This window comes from Triplophysa rosa, linkage group LG4, assembly GCF_024868665.1.
Source record: "Triplophysa rosa linkage group LG4, Trosa_1v2, whole genome shotgun sequence".
In the NCBI taxonomy this organism is placed as follows: domain Eukaryota; kingdom Metazoa; phylum Chordata; class Actinopteri; order Cypriniformes; family Nemacheilidae; genus Triplophysa; species Triplophysa rosa.
This window is the reverse complement of record NC_079893.1, coordinates 26107846-26130382: the sequence shown is the minus strand read 5'-3', so window position 1 is coordinate 26130382 and position 22537 is coordinate 26107846. Positions and strand designations below refer to the sequence as shown.

Below are 22537 nucleotides of genomic sequence, written 5' to 3'. Positions count from 1 at the left end.
AAGAAACCGAGAAGAACCATTACTTGGCTAAACTTCTCCAATATTTCGAATTACGGCTGCGATACCATGCTCAACCGCTAGATGGCAATGTACCAAACGGTTTCTTTAAATGCGACCGAACTACAGGACCCATTCAACAAATTGTTTATTTAATATAATGAACATACAACAAAATTCAACAAATCGTTTATTTAATACAATTATTATACAGTAAAATAATAATACAAATTAATATTAACATAAATTAAATAAAATATAAAAAGTTTTATTATATAATAGGCTATTATAGCCCAACACAGACCGGAAGTTAACTGGGGGTCAGGCGCGCACGTCCGATGAAACGGTGTATAGATGCACCCATACCATATTTCTCGACCGATACTGATCCGCCGATACCGAATAAATTTATATTTCTTAACTTTCTGAATGCTATTATTAACCCATATAATGACTATTAATATTGAACATCAAACTGGTGATGTTTCTTATTATTTTCTATAGAGCACAAATTCATTGCATTTTCCTGTCCTTTTTTGATTGACGGGTTATATCAGCCCTGATCATCAGCTGTTTTTATAATATCTTCCGATAGCCAATAGTGTGAAAAAATTGGCCGATATATATGTGCATCTCTACTGTATGTGTACCACCCATGTTAAAACTCTGTTTACTGTATTATAAAAAATGATGAGGAGGGCCTTTATCTTGTTGGTATTACATCTTCATTTAAACTTATGTAGGACACATTCAACCATCAGCATTTGGAAAATGTTGTAAATCCTCCATTAAATAAGATTTGATGGGCTTTCGTAAGTGAGCCGCAGTCGGTCCGGGTTAAATCATGATGACGGTGGATGAACCGGGTGACAGAACCCAGCAGTACAACTATAAACTTAACAGACAGTTATTGATTTTGATATTTTTTGGAATCAGGAGGACGTCTCCAGATTGTTTACATTAATGCAGTGGTAAAGGTGTCTGTGTGGCCTGCTCTGGTGGAGCTTTAATATGATCTGTCATGGGGATCAACCAGGGGTCAAAGTTCAAAGTTGACCACCTCAAAGGTCTCTATGACCCTTGTAGACAGAAAGCCTCAGGTCAGAACATTGGGTAACACTTTAGTATAGGGGGCAATTCTCACTATTAACTAGTTGTTATTAGCATGCCTGTTATTGGCTGTTTATTAGTACTCATAAAGCACATATTCTGCATGACCATACTCTACATCCCTAATCCTACCCAATACCTTAACCTAACAACTACCTTACTAACTATTAATAAGCAACAAATAAAAATTAGTTGGTTTGTTAATAGCGGGAATTGCCCCCTATTCTGAAGTGTGACCGAACAGTGAGTTTAAATTAGGTCTTGATGATGTTGATGTCTTTCTCTGTTATTTCTTTAGGATGCTAAAGTTTTAGATTAGTTTGAATTGGCCGTGCTAAAGGTGTCTTTGAATTATCTGTATCTAGTTTTGGAAAATAAATCACGATAATGTGTTTTCACATTATTTTAATGTTTGCAGAAAAAGGACTGCTCACTGGTTTTAATATACACTCACCTAAAGGATTATTAGGAACACCATACTAATACGGTGTTTGACCCCCTTTCGCCTTCAGAACTGCCTTAATTCTACGTGGCATTGATTCAACAAGGTGCTGAAAGCATTCTTTAGAAATGTTGGCCCATATTGATAGGATAGCATCTTGCAGTTGATGGAGATTTGTGGGATGCACATCCAGGGCACGAAGCTCCCGTTCCACCACATCCCAAAGATGTTCTATCGGGTTGAGATCTGGTGACTGTGGGGGCCATTCTAGTACAGTGAACTCATTGTCATGTTCAAGAAACCAATTTGAAATGATTCGAGCTTTGTGACATGGTGCATTATCCTGCTGGAAGTAGCCATTAGAGGATGGGTACATGGTGGTCATAAAGGGATGGACATGGTCAGAAACAATGCTCAGGTAGGCCGTGGCATTTAAACGATGCCCAATTGGCACTAAGGGGCCTAAAGTGTGCCAAGAAAACATCCCCCACACCATTACACCACCACCACCAGCCTGCACAGTGGTAACAAGGCATGATGGATCCATGTTCTCATTCTGTTTACGCCAAATTCTGACTCTACCATTTGAATGTCTCAACAGAAATCGAGACTCATCAGACCAGGCAACATTTTTCCAGTCTTCAACTGTCCAATTTTGGTGAGCTCGTGCAAATTGTAGCCTCTTTTTCCTATTTGTAGTGGAGATGAGTGGTACCCGGTGGGGTCTTCTGCTGTTGTAGCCCATCTGCCTCAAGGTTGTGCGTGTTGTGGCTTCACAAATGCTTTGCTGCATACCTCGGTTGTAACGAGTGGTTATTTCAGTCAAAGTTGCTCTTCTATCAGCTTGAATCAGTCGGCCCATTCTCCTCTGACCTCTAGCATCAACAAGGCATTTTCGCCCACAGGACTGCCGCATACTGGATGTTTTTCCCTTTTCACACCATTCTTTGTAAACCCTAGAAATGGTTGTGCGTGAAAATCCCAGTAACTGAGCAGATTGTGAAATACTCAGACCGGCCCGTCTGGCACCAACAACCATGCCACGCTCAAAATTGCTTAAATCACCTTTCTTTCCCATTCTGACATTCAGTTTGGAGTTCAGGAGATTGTCTTGACCAGGACCACACCCCTAAATGCATTGAAGCAACTGCCATGTGATTGGTTGATTAGATAATTGCATTAATGAGAAATTGAACAGGTGTTCCTAATAATCCTTTAGGTGAGTGTATATTTGTGCACTAACAAATAAAAAAGAGAACACAATTAAATGTTTTTAAATTCTTTACATTCATAAATATAAATAATAGCATTTTTACAGACAAAGCAGTCAGCAGTCAACAGCATATGAATAATTTGCATATGAATAATGCATAGTCCAGTATTTATCCCTGTATAACATTTCTTATAACATTGTTTCTGATGATCCTCAGAAAATGAAATAAAAGTCTACAATAAGACATTACTATGAAAATACATAGGAAAACTATAAATTACATGAGTGCTTATTGGAAAAATCATCAGTCATTATTACACACAATTGGCCTTTCATGAGTGTTGGAATATAAATATTGTCTCTGTCTCTCTTTCATATTCTTTATCTATCCTCTGTGTCTCTTGTCTATTATATAACAGTGGTTAAATGAGAATATCCAAGATTTTGCTCTTTTTTGCAGCAATAAATTGAGAAAAAATGTTTTGAGCTATATCATTCTTCTAAAATAAGTGAGCGTTCAAACAGTGGACATACACAGAGCTGGTATTGTTTTTAAATGAAAGCTGTCATGAAAAAACACAAAAGGAACATAAATACATTAAAAAGCAGATCATTACAAACAAATATATTGCAGTACATCACTTCTGTTGATGTCAAGAGAAATGAGTGCATATGAATGAAGGCCTTGTGTTTATTAAAGGGGTCATACTCCTAGGGATGCAGCGATTACCGAGGTTCACTATTAACCGCGATTAAAAACGTCACGGTTAATTTATTGTAAAGGCTCCGTTACACCGCATGTTTCTGTTGCATGGAACGGAATCGTTGCAACTTGCACAAAATGAAAACAAAGTTACACCAGCGGTGCACCAGCTGAAGGAGACACTGAGGCTAGGACACACACTAATTAACTATGGCAGAGAGACCAAACAGCCAATCTTACAAGTACATTCATAATCAAGGCCGTAGCGGTGACAGTTGGGCTTTCAGTGCAATGTAAACAAACAAAGCGGCATGTAAATTAACGGAGTAGCACACCGGACAAGAGGCGTCGCGTCGAGGACAGCTCACAGGATGCGGACATTCTGTATGCGCAAGCTCAAGCTCAAATTCAAAGTCTACTCCTGACGCAAGTTGAACCAATTTAACTTATTATTTAGCGAATAGGCTCTATATCACGTTGATAAATCCATTATAGTTTATTGTAAACGAAAACAGTGTGGGAAGAAAAAGCATGTGATCCGTGCTAGCTAGCTCTTAAAGGAACAGCAGCATAAATAATAATAAATAATCTGTTTTAATGCTCACCAAACAACAAAAAACGAAGACAAAACTGCTCCTGACTGATCAACTTTAATAACTTTAATATGGTTTGATCTATATTTCAGTATACTGTGAAGCAGTGGCGATCCGTCACTCCTCTTCCTGGGAAGCAGTAATGCGAAGCTCGGCAAAACATGTATTTAGCCCGTCATGTGTGTGGCGCGTCATTTCAAAATACGTGCCTGCTGCAGACGCGTCAAAATGGTTTTTAATAAAAGAGACGCTCGCGTTTATTAGATACTCGCTTAGTCTCATGTGTATTGAGAGTTTAGTGTTAACGCAGTGTCTTATGAACGCGAGCGTCTCTTTTATCCTAAACCCTTTCGACGCCACTGCAGCAGGCACGTATTTTGACATGATGCGTGATGCACATAGGTTCACGTGAAGCGCTGAACGTAATTTGAAGTCCTGCTTCCCCTGAAGAGGAGGCACCGATCGCCACTGCTGTGAAGACTATGAAGTGTTATTTCACATTTGACTCCTTTATTCAGTTTCTGTACCTAATAACCACAGTTAGACCAACCTGAAACACCTAAAAAGCACTGTTAATTTTATTTGTTTGCTTTATTACATTTATTTGTGCTATTCCTCATAATTTGATCATTTGTTCTAATTTTATTACTAACTGATTGACTATTATTATTAGAGTTAGGCTAATAGTTTCATGGTATTATGAGCTTATTTATTAAGCTTGCATAGGTAAAAAAACAAACTAATAAGTAGACATTATTATTTATTTATTACTTTTTGTGGCGGGCAAGTAGAATTTTTGTCAGGGCCAGTAAAAATTTAGAAATTAATGTATGCATAATAATCATGCAACCGTGATTATTCCTCAGACTATAATCGTACCAACAAAATCTGTAATCGTTGCATCCCTACATACGATACGGCTAAAATAAATATTATTGTTTGTTTTACACCGTGTCTACACTGGACGCGGCGCGATGCACGGTTTGTTCTAATGGGATTGTCGCAGCACGTCCGGTGTAGACAAAATTTAAAATTATAATGGGTTCTAATGCGTTCTATTGTCTCTTGTCACGCCGCGCCGCATCCGGTGTAGACACGGTGTGAGATGTAATGCAATGTGTATACACAATTTAAGGTAAAAAAAGCTGTATTTTCCACATACCGTGCATGTTTGTATCTCCTCTTTGCCCCGCCTCTCTGAAACGCACAGATTTTTTACAAAGCTCATCGCTCTGAAAAGCAAGATGTGCTATGATTGGCCAGTTAACCAGTGCATTGTGATTGGTCGAATACTGAAAGTGTGTGACGGAAATGTAACGCCTCTTACCATATGTGGAACATCAGGTTCCAGAGCAATTGTACTGACAGGTACGCCCACCTTACTTGTGTATACATTTGGGCGGTCTTAGTCAAATCATACCACGAACGGACGTAGATTTGTGGGGGTGTGGTTACACGAGGTGTTTCAGGCAGGTCTGGGTGAGCATTCGCTTTTAGATAGAATGCATCTTTTGTTCCGACACTTTCATTTTTGCAATATTACGTGTCTAATACATGCATGGGCAATTTATAACACACCAAAGACTAGGAAAAACACGTATTCACGCCATTTGACCCCTTTAAATAATTTTCTGTGGTTCTGAATTAAGTTTGCTAATGCACTCAAAACATATCCCAAGTCTGGAGTTGAAACCACTGTATTATTACAAAATGTCCTTGAAGTCTTCAGTCCCAGCCAAAGTCTTGTCCTGTCATTTGGTAGAACTTCAGATTAAAAGGTCTGTAGAATTCCCTGAGTCTGTGCAGCACCTCCGATGGCATGTGTGGATGAGGTCTTCCTTTAGATTTCCCCAAGCATCGTGGTCTGCTACTCCCTTCTGGTTTTTTCAGGCAAGGGAAGCCTTTCGTCTGGTTGAAGTAGAAGTGCTTGTTGGTCACCACCCGTTTCAGACCCAAAAAGTCCTGCACCCGGCCCATTTCTCCCGCGGGGTCAGTGACGAGCTTCTCTCCGCTCACGAAAAGAAATTGGGAGAGCGGGAAATACTTGAGCCAGTTCTCTAGGTGTTTAGCATAGATTCCGATCCTAACAGCGCTCCAGGAAGTGTCAATCAAACCGGTGCTGGAGTTTTTGAAGACCAGGTTCTGAAAAGTTGGCAGACCGGGGTTTTTGGTCAGAGTCTGAGTGTAGTCCGATACGGCTCGGGTCACGGGGTCGCGGACCACCACGATGAGTTTGGTGGCACGGCTCATGGAAAAGACGCGGTTTGGGGCTTCATGTGTGATGAAGTAGCTGGGGGTCTTCTCCATGGTGATCTGGCCTTCTAAGGTTCGAGGCATTAGGTTCCTGCAGAACGGGAAAGGGAAAATTAATGTCAAAGTAATCTCATTTAAAATTTTGCCAAATGTAAAGCAAGAAAAAGTTGGAATTTGTGGAGTTGTAATTTTTGTTGTGACCTGACATACTTGACAATGACTCCCATTCATTTCTGATTCATAATAACTCTAAGCTTACCTTGCCTCACAAAAAAGCCAAACTCTCAGCCAGACAAAATATAAATAATGGAAATTTTAGGCAGGAATGCCACATGCAAAATGAAAAACTTTATTAGAAGAGACTTTGGAGACATGATAATTGCAACCATTTCAGCTGTTTCCAGGAGATGAAGTGTTGGCACGTTTTAGTTTCACTTCAATATGACAAAAGATGTTCATTTATTATCAGACAAAATAAGCAATTCTCTAATGAGGTCGACCTTGAGTCACTCTCCATTCTGAGTAATGCAAAGTGTCAGATGTTTTTCAATAAACAAACGTTGACTTCATTAAAAAGTAACCTTGTGAAAAAAGTCAGCAAGTTGCTGTAAAAAAATAAAGAGCTCCAAACCATAATAGCTCTTAGCAGTCATTTCCTGATGGGCTTTCTCCCCAGAACGTCTTGATCTCTTCAATGTTCTATTAGGCTGACCTGAGATCAGTTTTGCGAGAGCCCTATAAAAATGTACGCTTGGCTACAGTATTGGAAGCTGATCCTAAATCAGCACAAATGAGAAGGTTTTACCACAAAGCGGAACGAATGCAGTGTTTGCAGTGGAGTATGTGGCCTCCCACACTGAGAACAGATCGCCAATGTCCACAAGAATCCATCAAAACTGATCTAAGGTCAGTTTCCTTTCGTTCCTTTATATTTATACACAGTAGTTCATAGCAGTTTATTATAATGTGTATTAAAAATAAAAATCAACAAAAACAGCTAATGAACATGTGTAGCAAATCAACTTTTCATTGGTCTGGGTTTGGAAAACTACTTTGAGGCTGCCCATCATCTCATTGCCATGAGGCTAATACTGAGGTCTTATAGGAATTATAAGAACCTTCTTCTTCTCACATTGACCATGAAGACAAATATTTAAGAAATCCCACTGACAACAGCCTGCTGATATTGAAATAGGATGAATATTAATATTATATTACATTACATTACAGACCATTTTGCGAGATGTAAACAACACAGACCTGTTTCTGGACCAGCGTTGTTTACGCCTTGCAAAATGGTCTATAGCATTTAAATCACATGGAAAATAAGAGTAAAGGTTGATAGAGGTGGTCAATATTGAGTACAAAAATATTTTCATGACAGATGTTCTCAATGGCTTCTTGCAAGGATGTGATGTCATGGTTAATGCTCACGTTGTCATTCCCTGCTCTGCATCTTAAGTGCAAGCAGCGTCTGGTTATGTACACATGGCTAAGTGTGTGTTTAATTCAGGGTAATCAAGCTAATGGAAGCCATAATGGCACATTCACTGACTGCTGACATCATGCTTATATTGGGGAGATCAGCAAATCGCTGGCCTTTTCTCCAGCCACACCAATGGCCCACACACTCTCAGTTCCATCTATTTCATCTCCAAATCTAAAACTGTGTAGCAAGAAAGATAAAGTCTTTCAGCTCATTTTGTGCAGGTTTCCAAAATATCAGAAAACCTCTGATCTTTCGCCAGCAATTTCCCTTCATCAGGTGGGTTCGACGGCAGCGGTTGTTGCTACCTGCACAGTTGCCAGGGTGATAAATCATCTGCGTCCACGCTGTTTGTTTTGATCACACCTAGCGTAACATTAGCGGTTAGCATCTGGGGTGGGGGAATGTTAGCCTGGAGCACGCATAAGTTTATCAGCTAAGAACCTGGCAACGATTTACATTTGTTTACTAGTACAGAAAGAATGGATACGGGTGGCCTGGTGCTGAAATGTCAGATTACAGGCCCATCAGTTAACACATGCTTGACCTATTAAAGAAATACTTCACCTAAAAATGAAAATCTTGTCAGATTTCTATGCTGTATCATCAAAAGCTAAACAAGCACAAGTATTTTGGGAAGAATCGTATATATTGGAGATCTGCTGTATATATTGAGATCCAATGTAGTAATAAGATATATATAAAAAAGAATGTTCATTTAAAGTTGTTGATAAGGTGAAAAGGTAAACATTTCCAAGTAGCTTTTCATTTTCATTCCGTGTAGTCAAAGTAAAGAATAAAAATACGGCAATGTTCCGACATTGACAAAAAATAGTAAATAAATAAATCAGAAATCAAAATAGATGCATATTTTTGTCTAACTGTGTTTTGTTGTAAAAAAAATAACTATGGAACATTGCTGACATATTAACACTCTTAGGTTTATGGTTTCCTTGTAAAATGCATTTAAAAATAAAAATATATAAACAAACACAAGCTCATTCTCCATTACCTTCCTCTTAGCTGTTTGTATATACACATAATACCGGAGCAGGATCTTTAAATGCAACACAGGATACAAGTATATCAAACATCCAGACACAACACCCCCTTGAGCCCAGAACCAGTGACCCGAGATGTTACCATACAGATCTGTGGCACATCTGGCAGCAATGAGTCAGACAGGAAGTTTTGTTCTCTATTAAGAGCATACCATGGGCCCTGAAATGAGTGAGGATCTTGTGGTATTAAACTATATGGGCAGATGTCTCCAAAATGTTGAAGCAGTATTTGTTTGTTGTGTAACTAAGAAGTGATTAAAGAATGATACAAAAAAAGTGATTTTGAATGTCAGAAAAAGTATTTCGTTTTGGAGATAAATTGAAGATAAAGGTGTTAGGAAAAACAAGTGAACATGAATTAGGAAAAAAAATTGTTTTGGGTGATAATAAGTATTAAGTTTCCTTTTTTTAAGTGCTCCTCCTAAAACTAGTATACATAAATATCACAAAATGTTAAATGACAAAAATCAAAATTATGTCATAATAATAAACTAACATTTGGATAGTTTTTGAATTAATACGCAAGTTATTCTTATTCTCATTTTCTCAATCTCATTTTTTGCATTACAAATATACAATAGTTGTTTGTGCTCAAACATTCACACAAACTGCACTGAACTGCAGAAATCTGTGGGACTATTGTCACATGTTTTTACACAAACAACCTATAATATATACAGCAGGGCCTTCTTATTTAGGGTGCAGCGAGGATACAGGCTTGTCATTACTGAGGCAAATGGAAGCTACCAGAAACTGTGGGAAGCAATTAAATGTCAGTGGGAAACAAGACTGTAAAACTGCTTAAACATGCAGAGACAGTAGAGAAAAACACGCTATATGAGAGAAAAATCACGAGTTCTCTACAAAACTCTTTTAAATATCTCTCTCATTTGTCCTACTCAGCAATAAGATTAAATGGAGCGCAAAAGCTCCTGCTTCTCAAAATAAGACAAATTCCCTAAAACAGCAGATATTTCTCTCCCTTTCCGTTTTCTTACGGAATTTTATGACCAACATCTGAGAGAAAGTTGACGCTTTAGAAAGACACAAATGACATCTTGCTCTAAATGAGAAGTTTCTAATGGACGACGGACTTTTTCTTCTACAAATTGCAGAGAAAATATGAGTTAGTTCAAGTATAAATTCATTTTGGCCATCTGAGAGATGGTTTCAGTCAAGACTTAGATCAAACTGCATCTAAAAGTTTTGAACAAAAAGGTGTGTGTGAGTGAGTACCCACATGTGTGGTGATGCAGGAAACCAAGGGGTCAATGCTCACATCCTTGAAAGAGTCCTGCACTGACAGGAAACAAACTAGCCACCAATCAGAGAAGGGGAGCGTGTTGGAGTTTAGGGATTACAGATGTGTGTGTGCATGAGCGAGAGAGGAACTAATTACCCTTCTGCCCTCACTATCATGTGGGAAAATCTGTGTTGCCGGGTTTATCTGTGAACCGGCAGTTGGCTGACCACACCCAAAGATGAAAAGACAATAGAAACAGACAGCAACAGTCATATTTAAATACTGTCAACGTCTTCCCTTTAAATCCCATGTAAAGCAGGCATCGCTACAACCTTATCTGCTGGTTAACGTCTGTAGTCGAGCAGCCAGTTGCGTAATTGAGTTTGTGTGGCCTTTATCTGGAGAATTATCAAACAGTCCCATGCCTATTTTTAGCAAGAGTGTTTGACACTTGTTGAGTTTAAAACAGAATATTCAACAAAAGAAAACATGTTAAGTGTGATTTATTGATCAGAAAAAAATGTTTCAATTGTGAAAAGCAGTGCTGCACACTAAAATTAAGTAAACTGTTTTAAAAAGCTGAGAAAAAGTAAGCATTTCTATTTTGATATCATGTTGATTTTAATTCCAATTAGCCTCAAACTCAGACAGGATGTGCTTCCTTTCCTTTTCCAACTTCCGAAGAATTATCTAATCTGGCTAAAATGATCAGACATCATGTTTGATAACATACAGGTTCAGACACAACAACAGGATGGAAGATCTCACAAACAGGAAGAGAATTTTATAAACAAAATGAATTGTTTCAGGAATGTTTTTAGTCATTTTGCAAGCTGTAAAAGCAGAATTTCAAGATATAAATCAATAGTAATACTCACTTTAAGATACCTTGTATTTTATAATTTTCTTGTTTTGATGTCATGTCATGTCTTTACTTTTTTATTTGCAACAAGTTGTTATGGCTCTACTAAAATGAATTTTATGTAAAGCTGCTTTACCAAAATGCAAAATTGCGAAAAGTGCTATAGAAATATTTTTGGATTAAATTGAATTTAAGTATTACAAATTTGTTTTTATAAATACATGCATATAGATACAGATACAAATAAACGTTCTAAAAGTGCTTTGCATTAGCTTCTTTTCACTAGAGGACTAGAGATTATTACATTTTTATCTTGTAGTGCTTTGAAATATTATTGATATGGGAAAACATAACAGCCAATTGGATGTTCTACCTTACATCGTAATTGTTCAGTAAACAGAAGCGTCCAAGCATAGTGATTTTTATTTATTTAGCCTATACAAGTGTTTCTTCGGCACTCTACAGATATTGTCATGTCAAGTAACATTTGAATGCGTTTTGCATGAGAAGGTACATAACAGTTAAGCCCTGTGTCTTAAATGCACACTTCCAGGATTTGTATCCCTATCTAGTAATAGTTCCAGGATATTACAAAATTCCCACAAGGACCTGGCATCAACAGATTACAATATAAGGTCCCTGGGAGAAATACCTGCCATAGTATTTACTCAATGAAATATTTCATAATAAAAGAGATGGTGGTGTATTTTGCTATTGGTCCTGTATTTGTGTGACAAATTTGTAATTGCTAACTAATCTAAAGGCCATAGAACATGAGTCAATTTATAAAACAGATGTAACAAAGTAATGTAACAGTAAGTGCAGATCGTACAATGGAAATCTGTTCATATATGCACCAAACAGAATTTTAACTGACTCAATATGGAGAGCGTAGGAGCATAATGAAGCTTTTAGACAGGTCTGGAGGAAACCACATCCCTGGCTGGGTTAACAGCCCCACCGTTTGTGCAGTTTAACAGTCAATAACAGAACTCTGAGCAGAAAACTGTCTGCAGCTGTGTGCAAAATCTCAAATCTTCTTCTAAACATAAAAGCTAAAGTTGAGAATGAGTGAACTGGAACTTAGGCTTTGTTCAGACTCAAATCCGATTTTTGTGCATATCCGATTGAAATCTAATTTAAATGATTGATTGTCCACACTGTGTATAGCAACTGTTCAGATCCGATTTGTGTGTCCCGTGGTGCTCTCTCATTTTTTGCAATATCTGATTTGGTTTCTATGGCAACGACAGGAAGTGTTGAACTTCATGCGTCACTGTGCAGACCGATCGGTGTACGACATCGCAATACGATGAGAATCGCAAGAGCGATTCCACAGCACACTGCTCTGTGTTGCTCTCGCAGTATGGTGATGTCATACGCTGATCAATCTGAGCAGCGCTGTGTAGAGTCGAACACGGCTCATTTTTCTTACAATATGACGATGTGTAGCCGCTGCACTGTATTACCATGTCTAATGAACCTACTGCTGAAGTGTATTAAGCTGGTATGCGTGGCTTTATTCAGTGCTCGAGTCTCCTCCAGCACACAGACAACAACATAGCAGTCTTATATCTGCAAAGACGTCTGACGTGCCCGTATACATTTCAACATGGCGTTTCACGTGGCGTGTAAGACAAAAGCTACTTAAATCCAATCTGAGCAGTCAGACTGAAACGGATTCCAGAAATGCGATTTGAATTTCAAACCACATATGAATGTAGCCTGAAACAGATTTGTAAAAAAATTTTGCCGTTCACACTCGGATTTCAATCAGATATGCACATAAAATCGGATTTGAACTGACAGTCTGAACGTAGCTTTAATGTGTAATTGGATTGAAGACTCTTTCTTTCCTGCATGGTACTTACTGCTAAAAAACCCAAAATGATTATTCTGTATTGTAAGTTTCAACTACATTTTTCTACACTTGTTTTAGCAATTTACGGTTTTATACATTTATTAAACAGTTCAATTAATGCAAATTACATAATCTTACAATGGTAGACTGTCCAAATGCCATTTAAAGCCACACAACAATTCAGAAGTATGTAAATAAAGGGAACAACTTGCATAGAACTCAAGTAGTACAACTCCATGTAATCAGGTTGTGTCAAGGCAACTCGGCGTGTTCAAGCAAGACATGAAATAAACATTTCTGGTCAATGAATCGCACTTAAAATAAGCCGGTAAGGAGAGAGCGAGAGAGAGAGAGAGAGAGAGTTTTTTACCATTGAGGCTGTTAAGGTAGAATTTTCAACAGTTGTGGATTAATTCACAAAATGATTATGTTTAATATTAACACAATATTGATAATCATGAGTTTCAATATTACGGTCATTGTCAATGCTGGTATATGGGCATTATTGTCATTATTCAAGATTTCTGGTCGGCCAAAACAATGGTTTGGTATTTTTGTGTTTAACATCATTGTAAATGATGTGTTTTGAGTATCATAATGGTTTTACTGTTTATATTTTGATGTAAAGAAATATCCATGCAATGTTGGAAACATGCCCCAATGTTGATCAATGGCCTAAAAAGGTAAGTATTTGTGTATCTTGTCATTCAGTCTTGACCTATTCACCAAATACCTTTGAATACTGAACACTATAAATTCTCTTAAAAGGTTCTTTCTTTGGCTGTAAAAAGAATCTCTACTATCCACAGAACCTTTCTTTAAAAAACTTTTAAAAACTAGCACCTTTATTTTTAAGAGTGCAGAGATCTAGCACAACACCCACATTTGGATGATGCAAATTGTTGCTTCTTAGCAAATGATTATCTAGCTAACCACATCATAAAACACTCACAAAACAACCACATGAACAAAGCTAACCTTGTTCATTTTGCGTAGCACAGACAGGTGTGTTCATGAAAAACACTATAAAATAAAGTGCTAACGTTAGTAAACATTGCTGTGAAACTATGGTCATTTCAATTGTATATCTATGTATTTGTGTAAAGTTTATCTAACAAATAAAATAATATGTAAATAGATGCTGGAACATACAATATAAATCATGTGCTGATTGCATTTTATATCTGTGCAACTTATGAAATATAAAAATGTCTTTGAGGCACAAACGAATTTGCAAGAAATTTGACCATTTATCAAAATATGAGAGAAATGCAGATGGGATTAGTACATTCTAGTTCATTAGCAGTCTTTGTTTAATTGTGATTAAAGCAAACAATTGTTACAACAAGAAGTGACTGCTCGTAGCACCTAACTCAGGAAATAATGATGGAGTATTACACACCAAACAACAACGGACTATTCAAGGACAGTTACTCAGCTGTTAAACGCTTCCCACCCTGATGCTATGTAACTCACACATCTGTGCCCAAGATTATTAATCAGAAATCTTGCACTTTGTGTTCAATACATGCACGGTTATCATTAACGGCTTCTTATAAACACGACCCAGCTCTTATTCTTCATTATCGTATAAGGTTGTGCCGAAATAGATAACACATCTGTCTCCATACGGCGATGCTGATGTGCCGTGATGTTCCTTCCACACCATCACACTCAAGCACAATCGATCAATGGCTAGTATAATGTTAGACACCCAGGTCATATGGGAAATCAAGCCTGTCAGATCAGCACTTTGACATCATGAAATTTATGGCTTTAAAATTTAAACTGCATGTGTAATGAGAAATGGAAACATATTCATTGCCATCAGGTATAGATTTACGGTTGACTAAATCTTTACTGTTAAAGCCATTTATTAATCATATTTACTTTGTATAGACATTTGGGATGGATGGACAGGTGGATGGAACATTAAATACTGGTCTTACAACATAAACCTTTATAATCAAGCACCTTGGAGCACCATAAAAACGAACGTCTGAAGCTGTAAAGGGTTACAGCATTTTGTCAACAAGATTGAATATGCACAGGTTAATTAACTGTCTCTGTGCCTGCATGCAATAAAGTTGGTTAAGGAAAAAATCGATACGCAGCACGTCTGCACAGATTATTGATTGGAAAGTGACTTTTATTCCACATAGTGATTCATGGAGTCATGAAAAGGTGCTCTAAGTGGGGGAGGAATTTCTTTATAGATTAGGCAACAGAATTAAGGAACATGTTATAATGGTTAACAACATATGAAAAGGATAGATTTTGTAGAAAGGTTTCAGCTAGTTTTGAAATCATTCTTTAAGAATATTACAGAATAAATATCTGCTCTAATAAAACGTTAATTTATGATTTTTTATTAAATGATGTGATACTAAATTAAGAATTTGGCAACAATTCAGTTATTTTGGAATACATTTTTTTATTCCAACCTATTTTAAATACAAAAAGACATATATTCTGTGGGAAGATTTTCCACTATTGCCAAAAACAATGTATTTTTTCATTCAAAGGATGAAGAATTAGAATTACAGTTATTCAATACAGTAACTGTATTACTAAAAACAATGCTTTGGTCTATCATTGTCAGATCCATTCATTGCATTTACATCCTATACGTTTGACAGAAAACGACGTAGCCTACTTTAGGGCGCACCTGCTCACTTAGAACCTAGATCTCTCTATCTCCCACGCGCACGCACACACACACACACACGCACGCACGCACGCACGCGCACACACACACACACACACACATACAAACCGTGACCATGCAGTAGCCTATATAATATTGTGACAAACATCGCATTTCCAGAACGCAGCTGGCAAGCGCAGTAGCCCAGCTGTCATTACGCATCTGCAGACAGAATACCCAATGGTGTTGACAAAACTGTTATTGAATTATACTTAAAAAAGCAATCATAGTGGTGGTTTGTTGACATAAGGCAGTCACCACACACTGAAACAAAAGCCTGTTCGCGCGCGTAAGAGAAATCTGCACGAGAAAGAAAAATAACATCTTTACCCTAAACATGATTATTACAAATATTTTATATGATGTTGGCAGGATTATTTCACTAAAATGATTTCCTAGCAGCAGCCTAGTCCACATCGTACACGTTTGATTTCTAACTGGATGACAGACAGTCGAAGCAACAATTTATTGGCAGATGGTTGAATGTCTTGCCATGGCGGGTGTTTGACGGGTGATGATGTTAATGAACTAAGCGGTACATAAAGCCATGCATAGCTGCTTGCGTCCAAACATGTGATTTGTACAGCGAGTCAAAGCTGTCAGATGTACGCTTCAGTAAAACACATTCATTCAAAAGTGTATTTAAGAATTTTCTGCTAAAAACTTTATACGGGCGACCATTTTAACCACACGTCTCAATGACTGCATCGCGTTGCTTTTTTATGATGAAGTTGGGCTGACGGGAGATCAGGTGGTTAACTTAATTAGGCTACAGCTCACCAGGATTCTATGTAACCAAATAAAATTATAATGGCATTCTCACCAAGAACCAAAATCATCGAGAGTGATTTACATAATTATTTATTTACCTGAGCAAAAAGAATGTTGAAGAAAGAACAATGATCAACATTTTGTACAGAATAGTTACGTACTTTATATCGACACAAACACCATGAAGATATTTTAACAGACTTACCTGTACCATTGGAGACCCTTATCATAGAACCTGTCGAAGAAGTGCGGCTCTGCGCCCACCGCTCTCACATCTGGATGCACGCGCAGGAACTCCAGAAGCGCTCGCGTTCCCCCCTTTTTCACGCCGATAATAATCGCCTGAGGAAATTCTTTTGTCCCAAAGTTGTTTGATACAGAAAGATTGTTGTACGTGTTATAATCTAAACCTCTTTGCAGTTTCTCATCTTCCAAGTCCTTCGCGTCGGACGCGGGGAGTTCACGGACGATGGAGATGTTCAAGTGCGCGTCCGGCTGAAGTTTCTTCCCTTCCTTTGAATAAAGTTTGCTTTTAAAGCTTTGATGGACGTACAGTGGACTCGGCATGGAATCGCAGTATCCAGTGAGGCAGTAAAATAAATAAGTGAATATCAGGATCATGGTAAAGTAAAAAGACACCTTGGAGTGGGCTTTCAGGTGTCCGAAGTTGAAACTCGTTGTCCAACATCCCATGAGTGTCTTCGCTTCGCCAAAAATAAGATGCTAAACGTGGGAATCATGCCGTATTTGATAAAAGTTCAGTTTTTGTCTCAATACCAGTCAATTAGAGTGGACTTCTATTTTTGTTAATAAAGCAAACCATTCATTTTTACGCGAATAGGTTTCATTCTGAAAAACAAACTAGTTCTACCTAAGCATTGTGGTGATCCGTTGACTTTCGATCTTTCAGCCCTACTCTCCCATCCGTTTTTGGTGCGTATCCACGCCCCGTTTTCCGAGGCCCCGCCCATGTTGTTCGAATTACTTTTATGACTTTCCTACCTTAGCAGTTAGAAATCCATTAATTATTGCTAAATCAATGAAAGCTGGAGAGCTTATTTCTTGGTTAAAAAAAGAACAGGTCACAGTTCACACTGCATAAAAGAGAATGTTATTGCTGGTATTTTTATGGCATGTACTTTCCTTCATACACTGCTGTCAGTTGTCAGTACTCTTTAACACATGTGTACACAAATGAAGAGGTCAGTCAGTGATCAACACCTGTCGTGAAGGCCACACACTCAGCGGAGACTGTCTGTTTATGTTCCAACATCTTTACTCTGTAGGCGTCATACTGTAAGTTACAGACTGCAAGGTTCATAGACACACAAATTGTGACTTTACATGATTTTACAGCACATTAATGGCACAACTTTTTCATCTCATGTCATTAACAGATTTATTTTCTTCATACAGAAAATGGTTGAATATGGAGATAAGAGCAGAGGTTCTGCGACTGGAAAAAATAATTTTGGTACATTCGATATGCCCTCCACCATCGTATACATTTGATTTTGTTTCTGACAGTTTTGAAAAAGTCATTCATGATAAGATAATCATTTCTTGACAGTAGACACTCTTGTTAATGCTACAGGACAGGTGTCATAGGATCCAGACAACACGGAGCCTTCAGAAGACTATAAACAACACGGCCTGTCTGTCCCAAACTCTCTCTCCACACGACTCATGTGTCAAACTCAATTATTTCACAGTATGTGTTCATTAGGTCTCTGCTTTATAGTAATAAAATAAAGCACCAGAACTAAAACAAAGCTCCAGAATGTTTTTCTAGCATTTGTTCTCTGCGATACTAATTACAAAACAATGCAAAGGCCTCTAAATAATATGTCAACACACTTTAATTCATTAGATTGAATGTACGTTATTGGTAGCAGTCTGAAAGAATGTCATCACATGTACCAATCAATAATGGTGTTAAGCATAACCAAATATCACTAAATAACATTGACTATAAATGCAGTGTTTTTGCTATAGGAATGAAAAATAAATAAATAAATAAGTTTGTTGTTTTATATAACATTACAGCTGCGGGTAACTGCCTTCTAAACAGATATGGTGCTGAGGCTGAATTACAGAGCCACAAGACGGTCAGTTATCATCAAATAAATAAAATAAAATAATCAGTGGCTGTTGAAAAAAAACAACAACGCTAGTATTATTATTTAAGAATAAGAGAAATGGTCCTGGCTTCATATTTGAGGAGGACCACCAGGGAACTGCCACCCACAGTCACATCACATGCATGACTGATGACCACGCAACATGTCTACTCGATGTCTTCTGCATTCAGTCAAAAATATATTAACATTGTGTGGTATAATGTCATAGAATGTCACATAAAATGTATAAATACTTCACTCCTCAAAGCTTTTACATGGTAGAGCATTGTGTTTATCAAGGCTAAAAATCATGGGTTTGGATAAAAGATGGGTTTTTCAAAGCATTTGCCAAATACATTAAAGGGACAGTTTAGCCAAAAATAAAAATTCTGTCATCATTTACTCACACTCGAGTTGTTCAGAATCTGTGTACATTTCTTTGGTCTGATGAACACAAAGAAAGATATTTGGAAGAATGCTTATAACCAAACAGATCTTGGCCACCATTGACTACCATAGTAGGAAAAATTACAAGTGAAAATTGGCCTAAAATGGTTTGTTTTCCTACAAAAAAAATACAAAAAATACAAAAAAGCATTGTTAAACTTGACCTTAGCAGAAGTTATGCGACACAGGTAAATAGTACATGGTGTGTTCTCTCCTTCTGAAAAGCTGATCTGAAATTAGAAACTTAACCTGAACATTAAAAACTAAAATAGGAACTGGTTGACTTGTAAATCAGAATAATATCTCAACACACACGCGTGTTACGCTGCATGTCCTCAATCACCTTCATCCAGATGTGCCACACTTGTTTTCGCAGCTGGAGGGGGTGTTTCTTTAATATCCCATCCGCACACGCACATTGCACTGACACTTAAACGCATTGCATCTGCATGCTCGATCAGAAACAGGTGAAGTGGGCTGATTGCGTCGCGTCAGTGCTTCAGAAACAACAACAAACGGGCAGAGCTTTCCAAAGTCACCTGCTTCAGAATGCAAACTACTGCGTATATATTATGGATGCTGGCTGAGTTAAAGCATGTTTGTTGTTATAGTTGCAGTGCCTTGAATCTTAAAGACACATGAATTCAAGGCACTCCAACTGTACACGCCTGCAGAGCTTGGCTGAAAAAATGGCCACTTTGAACGTGCCATGCTTGTACCCACAGCACTGTGTTTGCACATGAAAGCTGAAGTCTGGTGGTAAAGGCAGTCTCTCTTCACAGCATTGGTTTGGAAGGCTGTGGTTAGCCTTAAGTATAGGGAAGACTTGAATTACATTACAGCTCATGGGTGTAGCAGACAAGAAAGAGAGAGAGAAAAGGAGAAAAAAGAGAGAAGGAAGGAAATTAAGGAAAGGCTGAACAGGAAAGACCTGCATGTTGGGGCAGAATATCAGGACACCTAGATGTGTGTGATTTCTACAGTAATATAGGAAACAGAATTACATGTATACACTCACCTAAAGGATTATTAGGAACACCATACTAATACGGTGTTTGACCCCCTTTCGCCTTCAGAACTGCCTTAATTCTACGTGGCATTGATTCAACAAGGTGCTGAAAGCATTCTTTAGAAATGTTGGCCCATATTGATAGGATAGCATCTTGCAGTTGATGGAGATTTGTGGGATGCACATCCAGGGCACGAAGCTCCCGTTCCACCACATCCCAAAGATGTTCTATCGGGTTGAGATCTGGTGACTGTGGGGGCCATTCTAGTACAGTGAACTCATTGTCATGTTCAAGAAACCAATTTGAAATGATTCGAGCTTTGTGACATGGTGCATTATCCTGCTGGAAGTAGCCATTAGAGGATGGGTACATGGTGGTCATAAAGGGATGGACATGGTCAGAAACAATGCTCAGGTAGGCCGTGGCATTTAAACGATGCCCAATTGGCACTAAGGGGCCTAAAGTGTGCCAAGAAAACATCCCCCACACCATTACACCACCACCACCAGCCTGCACAGTGGTAACAAGGCATGATGGATCCATGTTCTCATTCTGTTTACGCCAAATTCTGACTCTACCATTTGAATGTCTCAACAGAAATCGAGACTCATCAGACCAGGCAACATTTTTCCAGTCTTCAACTGTCCAATTTTGGTGAGCTCGTGCAAATTGTAGCCTCTTTTTCCTATTTGTAGTGGAGATGAGTGGTACCCGGTGGGGTCTTCTGCTGTTGTAGCCCATCTGCCTCAAGGTTGTGCGTGTTGTGGCTTCACAAATGCTTTGCTGCATACCTCGGTTGTAACGAGTGGTTATTTCAGTCAAAGTTGCTCTTCTATCAGCTTGAATCAGTCGGCCCATTCTCCTCTGACCTCTAGCATCAACAAGGCATTTTCGCCCACAGGACTGCCGCATACTGGATGTTTTTCCCTTTTCACACCATTCTTTGTAAACCCTAGAAATGGTTGTGCGTGAAAATCCCAGTAACTGAGCAGATTGTGAAATACTCAGACCGGCCCGTCTGGCACCAACAACCATGCCACGCTCAAAATTGCTTAAATCACCTTTCTTTCCCATTCTGACATTCAGTTTGGAGTTCAGGAGATTGTCTTGACCAGGACCACACCCCTAAATGCATTGAAGCAACTGCCATGTGATTGGTTGATTAGATAATTGCATTAATGAGAAATTGAACAGGTGTTCCTAATAATCCTTTAGGTGAGTGTATGTGCCAAAACACCTTTAATTGCTCAGATAAACAGGTAACCCCGCCCCAAATGTATGTCATTGGTTGAACCGAAGCTGGGCACATCAAGTAAACAGACTCTAAGGTCTCTAGTGGCACAGAAGTTGCGCACTTCAGAGACTTAAGTTTGTTCATCAAGAAACTGTGGCCGGAGTTTCCGAACGGAAATTCATTTTTTTTAAATGATAAGATCAGTATGGTCTAAAAAGTCAATTGTCATAATAGAGAGCAAAGATGATGTTCATCCAGACACCAAACATTCAACACAGGCCTGGACATTAGACTACGCAGAAATCTCCAACTCCATTAAACCCTTTTATTGCAGTTAACTGTTGTAAAGTGCTTTTATTACCAATAAAATAACCAATAAAGCTCAGTCTGTTTAATAGTTTCAACAGTCATCAAAGGATATGACACACTGTTTACTTTCTGTGCTCTCATCTTAATATTTTCACAGTTCAAAACAAACTGCTTCTTGATGCATTTACACAGTTTATGGTACACTCGTGCTGCTTTTATAAGTTTTTAAAAGAAGGAAATGAGTGTCACGTTTCTAGATTTATTTGAGCAAAAACTCAATTTACAAGACCATTAAAAATACATTCAACAGTCAAACAACAAGATTTGGGGTTAAACATTTTATGTAAATATTAATATTTATCCATTGTGCATATTCCTGACATTGATAAATCTGAGCCAAACCTCCTTTTGGAGACATCATCATTTATAAAAAAAAGATTATTTTGTGTGAACATTTTGTGTATGAAAACAATACTATAAGTCTGTGGAATGTCATTTGGAAAGATAAGTAAACGTGTGTGGGTGATTCTTGAAACTGAATAGATTGTTGCTGGACTGAGGGGGTTTACAAAATTAATCTCAGTTAAAATTCCAGCAGCCTCTCCTTGTTAACATCCCCTGATGCTTTGTAACAGCAGTGCCTATTTGAAACAACAATATGGCTCAATTAAAGGTCCAGTGTATGAAATTTAGTGGCATCTAGCAGTGAGGTTGTGAATTGCAATCAACGGCTCACTCCACTAGGGCTGGACGATATATATTGTGATTCATCCTAATTATGCATGTCTAAATCGATTCTGTGTTTAAATGCACAGCTCTTCTGTGAACTACGGCTCTTAGATCAGTAGGAAGTACTGCTCGATCTAAAATCACTTCCAGATTGAGTCGCTTATAATGTGCATTTGAAAAAGCAACACTCGTCAATCATCATCATTTTAAATATACTTTATTATCATGAAAATACCTGGAAGGGTTTGAAGAACAGCGATAGAATATGACCATTGGCATTTGCTGGAACTGTGTGTAAATAGTTCTTCTTCTGTGTCCTATATTCGAGTTTCTGTGCGAGAGCGCCCTCTGGCTTTCAGATGTTGCGGCATTTAAGCGTAATTCAT

General features: G+C 38.2%; 1 protein-coding gene across 1 annotated transcript; it reads right to left on the bottom strand.

The window, feature by feature from the left end:
- Positions 1 to 2893: 2893 nt before the first annotated feature.
- On the bottom strand, positions 2894 to 17177 carry si:dkey-121b10.7 (heparan sulfate glucosamine 3-O-sulfotransferase 6). Its single transcript, XM_057332218.1, has 2 exons — positions 16508 to 17177; positions 2894 to 6402 (listed from the first exon to the last, which is right to left on the bottom strand). Exons 1-2 carry the CDS (start codon positions 16993 to 16995, stop codon positions 5784 to 5786), a joined length of 1107 nt encoding a protein of 368 aa, XP_057188201.1. The 5' UTR covers positions 16996 to 17177; the 3' UTR covers positions 2894 to 5783.
- Between the last annotated feature and the right edge of the window lie 5360 nt (positions 17178 to 22537).

Excerpts from the sequence above, each read along its gene's own strand:
- si:dkey-121b10.7 (XM_057332218.1), bottom strand. The coding sequence starts at position 16,995 with ATGGGATGTTGGACAACGAGTTTCAACTTCGGACACCTGAAAGCCCAC. Across the intron at positions 6,403-16,507 it reads AAGGGTCTCCAATGGTACAG|GAACCTAATGCCTCGAACCT; the intron begins GTAAGTCTGTTA and ends CCCGTTCTGCAG.